General features: G+C 40.0%; 1 protein-coding gene across 1 annotated transcript; it reads right to left on the bottom strand.

The window, feature by feature from the left end:
- Nucleotides 1–282: 282 nt before the first annotated feature.
- On the bottom strand, nt 283–9,816 carry ntmt2 (N-terminal Xaa-Pro-Lys N-methyltransferase). Its single transcript, XM_054603518.1, has 4 exons — nt 9,618–9,816; nt 5,452–5,624; nt 1,421–1,673; nt 283–539 (listed from the first exon to the last, which is right to left on the bottom strand). The coding sequence occupies exons 1-4, from the start codon at nt 9,814–9,816 to the stop codon at nt 283–285; spliced, it is 882 nt and encodes a 293-aa protein (XP_054459493.1).
- Nucleotides 9,817–10,012: the final 196 nt, after the last annotated feature.

Genomic DNA, 10,012 nt, shown 5'->3' with positions numbered 1-10,012 from the left:
ACGTAAAAGCTTTATTTCATTCCTGGGCTGAGCGGAAAAATAACTCTCTCCATAAAATCACCCCGGGTGCCACCAGCCGTCCACATCGCCGTTTCACAATTTATCTCCTGATGACATCGTGAAGATTTCTTGCTGTGTCGTCGTTTTTTTTTAGAGACTTGATCACTTATCTAGGCTTTGACAAAAGGGGAATAACACGTGAATTCACCTCTAGATTGGAAATTCCTCCTAGCTTTTGTCAAATGGAGCAACGACAATCTTTCAAAGGTAATAATGTCAGTTCTATTTCATCGCAATCATCCAGACAGGCATCATGACCTCAGGGAAGCCTTCCTGCTTTTCCACAGCCAGGACCTCCAGGCCGGCCTTGGCGATGATGCACTTCATGATGTCCAGGTGGCGGCTGATGCTGCTGTCGATGGGATCCAGCTTGCAGCCCTGACGCGCCATATTGTCTTTTATTATGATGACGCCGTTTGGACGCAGGCTCTTCTTACAGCGCATCAGGAAGTTCATCAGGTCCTTGTCTGTTAAGTGGCCTGAAGAGACAACGGTTAAGGAGTGAAGCAAAAACAACAACAACAACATCATTGTTTCCTTAAGTTTTTCTACAGGTGTACGCCAAAACCTGCCCAGATGGAGACAAATCAATTTACACTGCTTCATGCATCAGTTGACCCACTGCCTAGTTATCAAGACAGACGCTGACATAAAAAAAGATAGGTTATCTTTCAATTTATTCTCCAAACAAGCTTAGAAATGGTCGTCCCCAGCTCAACCTTGAGGAACCTGACGAGTTATTAAGGCCTAATGCTGTATACTTCCACAGGGAGGCATCTAGAAGGTTCCCCGCAGTGGTTACAGTGGTTGTACAACCTCATCTAGCCCCTTAAACTGAGCTCAGACAACCTCCCAAGGAAATGTATTTTGCCTGTTTTTATGCAATGTTGTTGTTTTTCGGACACTGTCTGAAGCTCTTTATTAGAGGGTTGAAACGTAGTTTGAATTGTAAATTATAAACTGCACCTTAAGACTCAACTGACAGTCTGGTATAAGGCCCACGTCACTGCTGGCGCTGCAACGGTCTGCCTATTGATCTCAAGCTCCATCTTACCCTCACTGACAAGATCCCGATAGAATTGAACATGAACTTCATTTGGTGCAGCAACTCAGTTACGAACCTGGACTTTGGATAATCGTCAATGACAACCAACGCTGTACCTAAAATATTCTGTCTCCTCTCAGGAAATTGGAAAACAATACTAGTCTCACCTTAAAAAGAAAGAAGCTCGGTATCACTTGGAATTATGTTCACATTTGACTATATTGCAGCAATTCACGTCAAATGCCAATGAGCTGTGTGCTCGTTAAGTAAAAATGTAATGAACAGACGATAGAGTGAGCTCTCTCTCTTACTTACATGCCACCCACTGCATCCAGATGACGTCGTACTTGTTTTTTGGAGGTGTGAAGTCTTGCAGGTTGAAGCAGTAGTAGGTCTCGATGCGGTCGGCATCGTCGCCAAGGTACTCCTCATGTGCGTGGAGCAGGAAGTGCTCCATCATGTCCGCCAACTCCATTTTCTCAAACACAGGAAGGAGGACACCTTTGCTCACACGGCCGATCCCGGAGCCACAGTCCAGGGCACAGTGTGTGCCGGCCTTACCAGGACCCTGTGGGTGGAGAAAAAGTGGATAAAACACTTAAAGTAAATATTATTTAAAGGTTTATCTAGAGGATTAAATCTGTTAAACTTCTAAACTAAAGATCATTTGTAAGGCAACTCTAAAAACATAACAGCTGGATTTATGTTCCATAGAAAACAAAATGTACATTTAAATGTCAGTGTCCCTGCAGCATGTTATTACCATATCTATAAGTCAGAAATCTATACTTTATTTTCTGAGTTGCCAGATGTCAGGCCTCTGTACCTCAAAAGCACCGACAGCACAAACAAGTCGACCTCAGTTCCTCAGGGCAACAGAACTATGAACTTTACCACGAGGGAACAAAAAGTCACCTCACTTGAATCATGCTGGTTTTTCTTCCTTTTCATTTGGTATTCTGACCTCACTCCAACCCCTCAGCGTCAGGGGCCCCGGTGTGTGATTGTATGAAAGATGGGGCCCCGAGGAGCTCTGTGCTTGTTACAGGAGGCTTCCTGGTTTTGGTGAATTACTGCCATATTGCTCCACCCGTATGTAGCTCAGTTTAATCTGGATGTGTTCTAAATCTTTTCCTTCCCCGACTTGTTTTTAATGGAGATGTCCGGTTTAAACAGGAGCTGTTCACAGCCAGGGGAGCAGGATGTGTAACTGAGCACACGTTTGTATAAGACATGGTGAATGAGAGAGAAACCTAACATTCAGGGTCTATGCTTTGAAGTATGGAATTGAATGGGAATTTCTGGACACAAACAAATTGAAGCAAACATCCCCGACCTTAACTCAGAAAGCAACTATTTAAAGAGCACTAAATGCAGTTTATCCCTCTAAAGAGACATGCAGTGCACAAGTATACGATGTTCTGAACACCTTTGGAACTTGATTATGTAATGCCGTGCAACATTTCAAAGGTCCATTGGGATGGTATTCTGTTACACTGTGTCACATGGCTGTGAGGATTATTTAAAGGAAAGGTTTGCTGTTTTTTAACCCAGACTTGGTAATACAATGTTCCAGTAATCTATATTCGTGCACAGCATAATCACGTCAAACATATCTATAATGTATTATACAAAACTGACCCTGAATCTGGATGAATGATCTATTCACATCTCTTCTCAGATCACGTGAGACAGTTATTGTCACCACTCACAGCTTCTTATACATGACTGTATAAACTCTTTGTGTTTCACAACTTTTGTTTGGCTTAAGCTTGGTATCCTTACAAAATTGCTCCTTGTGGCTACTTAACTTATGCATTAGGAGGCATAGTTCTGCAGCCGGCATAATAAACACTGGCCTGTAGTCGAGCCCACTGCAGTCAAGGTGGACAGCTCGTGGATGAATTGTGAACTGCTCAACAGAGTCATGTATAATGTTCTCAGTTCTTGATGCACAACTGCAGTATGAATTTCAATGTATGATAGTTTGTCCTGAAATATGGTAAGACCCATTGTCTTTCTATGATTATCTGGTTTCCAGCATCTGTCAGCGCTGCTTCTCACTGGCTTTAACAAGTATAGTGGAGTGGAGAACATAAATACATTATATTTTAGAAAGGATGACATGCTTTTTACTGAATTCAGTTCTATTAAAAGAAGCTGAGCTGGTTAATCGATTACTTAGTCAACTGAACTGTTGAAGTCATCTACAAAGCAAACACTTTCTGATTCTGAATTCTCAAATGTTAGAATTTGCTGTTTAATTACTGTGATCTGTAGGTTCACACACGTCATAAAATAACAGTTTAATGAAAATAATCGATAGTTGCAGCTTAATCATGTTTTCTGCAATAATAGCTTAGTGAGCTGACATACAATATGAAGTAACAAAGCATACCCTGTAATTGATAATCTCATGACAGAAAGAACTGAGTGCTATCATTATTATATTGTATTGTATTAACCAGTAGTGGTTAATACCTTGTTGTGTTTACATTAGCACTAGTGGAAAAGTAGCCATTTAGTTGTCTGCAATCCCTTTACACGCATCCAATCTTAGCACTTTATAATTGGAGCTCCTGTTAAACTGATCCTCTAAATAACACCGTCTCTGGGCCAAACCCATCCCCCTGAAATAGCACTTGGGCTCTTCCAACATCTAAAAAAAAACCTCTAGTCCATTCTGACATGCATTCCCAATAACATACAAAGATGCTTTAGTGCACGCATTCAAAAATGTTACGACAAATCAAACTAAGATTGGTAAAATTTTGAAAATTATGACATATTTTAAAGGAAGGGCATTTTGGGACATAAGCGTATTCTCAATTAGCCTAGCTCTGTCCAAAGGTTAAAAAACAACCTAACAGCACCTCTAAAGCATAGTAATTAACACGTTAAGTCTTGGTTGCTTAATCCAAAGAAAAACCCAAAACAACAAATCCACTGTTTTAACTTATGCCGGAGTATTTATTTACTAAGACCAGATGCCAGGCAACCAGCAGAGACCTCAAGAAGATACTGGGTTGGACCATACACTGTATATAAGAAGTTGAGATAGTCACGTGACATCACCCATTGGTTTTTGGAGTGCTGTTTTGAGGCCTCGAGTTTGGCGTTTTGGCCATCGCCATCTTGGATTACGGCCGTAGCCATTTTGGCTATTTGTAACCAGTTAACGGAAGTGACCATATTAGAACTGTAGGTGAGTAACATAGAGACACCGTATCCGGCTCTGGTAGGTGCAATGACCTGTCAATCACAAGCTATCCCCCCATAAAGCATACCCTGCTTTGTTGTCTATTTTAATCTAAATGTGACCATAATTTCCTGAATGAACATAATGCTTTTTTGAAGAAGCCTCTAAACTACTGATTGAGACCATAAACTCATGTTTACAATGTTTACTAATAAATCAAGTGGGAAGTAGAGTCATTTTCTCATACACTTTCATACAACTCTTGCTGGCCAGTAGAGAGAATTTATAGAGATTTTTTAGAGAATTCCGCATTGGCTTCACTTTTCAGAACTGGTGATTGCAGACTGGTTTGAACCAAACAATAGTCCAGTACATAACATCCCATAAAACTCCAAACTGTTGTGTTTACGTATTTTTGGGGCATTTTACACAAACAAGATATAACACGCTAAAACTAGTGAGCTTTAGAGGTTCTTGAAGGCAGACTTTGTTACCTTTGGAGAGAGTCAGGCAAGCCGTTTCCCCCTGTTTTCAGTCTATATGCTAAGTTAGCGGTCTGCTGCCTTTAGCTTCATACTCCATATTAAAATCTCCTCATCTAACTTTCAGCAAGAAAGCAGATAGGCCTATTTCTCAAAATGTCAAACGTGTCCTTTAAAGTGCATCCCCTTCAATTATACTCCACATTGCGGTTTATGAAATTATAGATATTTCTCAACGTAAACAACTTATAAATATCTCTTCCTTCTTCACTGTGAACAAAGTAGCCTAAGTAAAAACTGACTATAGTACAAACTGATTAGCAGCTGTTATCTCAGCTTGTTCTGAACAGGTGATAATGAGGCTAACATCAAGACTGAGCTAATATTAGAAACTGCACTGAAGCCTCCTCCCACTTGAAACAAGGTGGAATTCTTTTCATGTCGAGTCAGGAAGATGAATGCCTCACCCAAAATAGATTCTGACATGTATATCCAGGGATAGCTATACCAGTGTAAATTGATATACTGGTAGACTCTACTCAGAAGCCACAGTAAAGTGTGTAAATGATGGACGAACAGCTTCTCAAATGTAACCGTATCAGGTTTCCAGGCCTGATTGAGCCTTTGATCTGAACTTTAATGTGAGTTGGTATCGCGTGACTCACCACAAACCTCTTCAGAAACTGCCGGGAACCCTCCAGATCAACGTTGCATATCTCCACAAAATCTCCCAGCATGCCTTCCTCCGAGGCTGGGACGTCCTCGTAGAACTGCTGAGCTCTGTAGTAGAACTGTTTCTCTCCTTTAATGTACTCACAGGTGACTGGAAACAGCTTCACTGTTAGGGCACATGGACAGACATTAAGAGAACAGCTTTAAAGACAGATTCTTAAAACTGGTTGGTTCTTGTTGGATGATTTATGACTCTTTAAAGAGCAACTTAACACCAAGATGAAAAAGTATGTTTCACTGTCCTCTTTGGTTTTAAGTTTCAAGCTTGTACCGCTAACCCCCTAGCAGTGATGTCACAGTGTCCTAAAGTAAACCTGTACATCACTGGAGTAATATGAGAAGTCGAACCACTGGAGGTTAGCAAAAATAAGATTACTGGCAACGACATTACCAACAATGCAAATGCTGCTGGCAGTTTGGTCGTTAATTATAATGTATTCTGATGCTAATGTAGACCTGATCTGGAAGCAGATATTAGTAGCTGGGTACTGAGGTCTGGTAAGCTCACTTCTTTTTCACTTCGCACCACCTAATTTTTTCTTCCATCTTCAAGCTGGTAGTTTTCAGCCCTAACCGACACTGACCCAAGTGACATCACTTGAGGACCTTTAACAGAGTTCACACAACTCCCGCTGGAGGACCTAAAGGCCTTTTACCAGGCTGCAACCTAAGCTACCATGGCGTTGGCCGGTCTTGGTAGCTGTCTGTGTTTTCGGCTTACAAACTTTACCCTTTAATCCTTTTAATGTGTTTTCAGTTCATGGAAGGTAATTGTAACCTTTTTGGTCGCCTAAAAATGTCTTATTCAGTGTTTAGTTTAACTTAGCTCCACCCTCTCATGTCACTTCTGGTTGCAGAAAGCCAAGATGATGACACTCAAAAACCCAAATGGCGACAGGTGGTGTAATTGCATAGTTAGTGGATGTCATGCTAACAGACATGAATTCACCCTGGACTGAAAAAACTGAGGCCTGCATCAACTTATCTCCAGTATTTATGACTCAATCTTTTAAATATGGAATTAGAAGAAGGGTAAGGGTTAATATGGAAGATAAAAACAGAAAGAAATGTGTTTATTGATTCATGTTTGAGGCCAGTCATTCATTGAATGTGTGGGACAAATTAACATCAACTGCATGAAATGGTGTATGATTCCCAAATCTAAAGTGTATTACGGATTAGATTTGACTACAGTTTGTGGTATGGAATTATTTCCAACACGTCATGACATTGTACTGCTCTGTATGGAGAGGATCACTGTTTACAATCTCAAAGGAAATGTAGAATGATGATTTGATTACCAGAAGACTATAAATAAGGACATACTGCTTACACACTGCTCAGCTGTTACATGATATAAAATAACAAGCCGGTAGATTTATTTCTGATGTGCATTCACACGCTTTGTGGGTTAACAATTACCAAAAAGTTAATATTTCTGTGAAACTTTGAAAATATATTTATTTTGTCCTTTTTTATGTCTTAATATACAAAATGTCAAGCAAAAGTAATAAACCTTAAATACGTATGCTGTGTACTGGATGGAAGAGTATAGCTATATTTAAATTTAGGCCTAAAATATTGGAAATAAACATTAATCTTTAGACCACTTATTGTTTAATCAGATGGCTCATTCTGTTTCATTGAAGGTTAACTTCTAATTAGCAGCTCCATTTTGAAGTTGCGAGATAGAAGAACATGGTGGCACCGGATTGACACATGTAACTACCAGCTTTAGATGCTCTGATCAGGTCAAAATCGTTAAACATCTCAAACCAAGTTGGCACTTGACAGAAAGGTCCAGGCATTGTCTGTTTTTACACCTTGTTTTAAACGTGACCTCCAGGAGTTACTGGGTCCCTTTCTTGGCTCCTTGTTTCTGGCATGGAGGAGGGAGTCCAGCTGGAAATAAATCCCCCCTCTTAATATTTCACTGTGGTGTCATGAATTCTGTCACTGGAGGTCCTTGACAAGCGGACGGACACTCTCCCATCCACTCCCGGCCCTTCTACGCCAGGAACGTGTCATCTAAGCCTTCGGAAATGTTGCTTTCATTCAGCAGGATTTACTTCAGCTCAGCAGAAGTGAAGCAGTGAAGGGATGGGATTGTCTAAGAAGCCAGTTAAGTTTCTCAATATCACAGTCATTAAATCATATAATAGATGTTGTAGTACAACACATAATTGAACACACAAACACAAACATTATTTACTATGATCTGTTTTGGTACTGGATACAGAAGAAGATCGCGACAGAATGAGACATCTGATTAAACGTTACGTGGTCTAAAGATTAATGTTTATTTCCAATATTTTAGGCCTAAATTTAAATATAGTGATACCCTTCCATCCAGTACACAGCATACTTATTTAGGGTTTACTCCTTTTGCCTGACATTTTCTATATTAAGACATAAAAAAGGACAAAATAAATATTTAAATCAGTCCATCTGCTGTCAAACTGTCACGGCTGTTGGCAAATAAGCCGACTGCAGCCTTCTGACTGTCATGAATAGCACTGACTGACATGAGTAAATGCTTTCATGCCTGACATACCATGCCATTAATGGTCTTTGTATCAAGTTAGTGGTAAGAAAATATGGGATATTTGAGTCAGAATGGCCTGAAGGTCAGGATCTCCTCTTTCTGCAACTTGTTGTCTGATGGACAAGTGCACATCCTGTAGAGGATTAGATTAGACCTTCAACAATGAAGAGCAGCCTGCTGTCGCATTAAGGGATGTAAGTTTCTTGGAAATTAGTCATTCAGTATGAAATTAGGGAGAGAGATGGAGAGGTTGTTTTATTATGCACCATTAAAAAGTTTGGGATCACCTGTTTTTTTTTTTATTAATGGCTATTTTGATAGAAACACGCCCGTTAATTCAAGTTTGTTATAAACTGCATTATTGTGCCTTTGACACTGAAACAGTGAGTTACGTATAACAATTTGCGCTGTGATTGTTTGTAGCTTGTTGAAGACTTGCCATCCCAGTGAGGTTGCCAGGTTAAGTACCATTGTGTCTGTGAAGAAACCATAATCTGTGTTCACTGACCGTATCTGATAGACAGCGCTATACAAGAAACACTGAAGTGCTGGGTGGATGGATACATTGTTGTTTATCAAGAAATAGTTCCAGCATTGTAACTCCCTGCAAAACCACAAACTGTGGTTTTTATATAACTGTTCGTGTAAAAAATAAAAAAAGGTAGGCACATAACAAAGTCCGACTAGCTGTTATTCCTTGGGACTAATCACAAGTGCATGAACATATACTTAGATATTTGCATTTTAAAGATCTGTATGCAATTCTCCATCCACACTCTTTATAGATATTAATTTATCAACAAAGCAGATAAACCGTGGATAGGTGGAGACAGCTTCATTAAACCCCTACACATATTTTGATGTGTGTCTGCAAAACAAGCATGTGGTAAACCCTTTAAATGTATAATAATGTAAGATTATATTTAATGTGACTTAGTCAGACTATTATTGGTTGGCTATTTTAAAGACTGTCTGTTGTGGAAAACCTGAAAGCTCCTATTAATTCCTAGTGTATTTTTGTGTTTTATCCTGTTTAGTATTAATACTATACACTCAACATCACTGCTGACCACTTTTTAAAGTGCATCATGTTTTTTTCCCCTACCTTACAGGTAGCCAATGTTTTTATAAATGTATCTATAATATCTAAATCAACTTTAGATAGGTGATCAATCAGAGTGAATATCAGATCTGCTTTAATATTTCTTGGTCATTTTGGCTTTATTATTGGTCTTCCAATCAATGGGCATTTTCAAATGCATTACCTTGTGATGAATATGTGACTTTAACTAAGCAAATTTTGCCAAGTTATTTTTAATGAATGGAAACTATGAAAAACCATTGGAAAGAAATAATGTGTACTGCATATTGTATACTTTGGCAAAAAGATGTGCAGTGATTTGTACTCAACCAAAACATGCAAAACATCCGGCATGCTTCTTCAGCTCTGCCCAATCCTTAATGGAATCAAGGGTCAAGTAATGGTTGTAAATCTTGACCTCTTAACTGTGAAACCGGTGTGTGGTTGGATCTTTGTGTGGCCCTTCTTCTTACCCACAGGAGTCTTCTCCATCAGGTACAGGTAGCTGGCGAAGAACTCACTACTCAGTGAGTGGTGCAGGTGGAAGGACATGCTGTGGCGACACATGGTTTCATCCGTCTCTTTCCAGCGATCCCTGAACGCCTGGTGCGCGGCCTTGTACTCTAAGTTTGGCGTTGAGCTGCCAGTCGTATCTTCAAGTGAAATCTCCATTTTGGCTGTACGTGCACCTCACCGAGCGGTGGTGTTATCCAGAAGCTGTTTGACTGAGCGATAGTATAGGAGAGTAAAACTCAGTGTGTTACGCTGCTGCTACTCCAGCTGCTGCTATATCTGTCTAGCTGAGTGTTCAACACATCTCAGCCACGGTTCAAATGATCGGCGGAGATCATTTTCAAGGGATGGTGCT

The sequence above is a fragment of the Anoplopoma fimbria genome, chromosome 8 (assembly GCF_027596085.1).
Source record: "Anoplopoma fimbria isolate UVic2021 breed Golden Eagle Sablefish chromosome 8, Afim_UVic_2022, whole genome shotgun sequence".
Lineage (NCBI taxonomy): Eukaryota > Metazoa > Chordata > Actinopteri > Perciformes > Anoplopomatidae > Anoplopoma > Anoplopoma fimbria.
Note: the sequence above shows the minus strand (reverse complement) of the source record. Positions and strands in the feature narration are given on the sequence as shown.

What these genes read in the sequence shown, in the direction of transcription:
- ntmt2 (XM_054603518.1), bottom strand. Translation starts at nt 9,816, where the DNA reads ATGGAGATTTCACTTGAAGATACGACTGGCAGCTCAACGCCAAACTTA. An exon ending in GATGGAGAAGACTCCTGTGG is followed by an intron (nt 5,625 to 9,617) that starts GTAAGAAGAAGG and finishes GTGCCCTAACAG; the next exon opens with TGAAGCTGTTTCCAGTCACC. An exon ending in CTGGATGCAGTGGGTGGCAT is followed by an intron (nt 540 to 1,420) that starts GTAAGTAAGAGA and finishes TTGTCTCTTCAG; the next exon opens with GCCACTTAACAGACAAGGAC.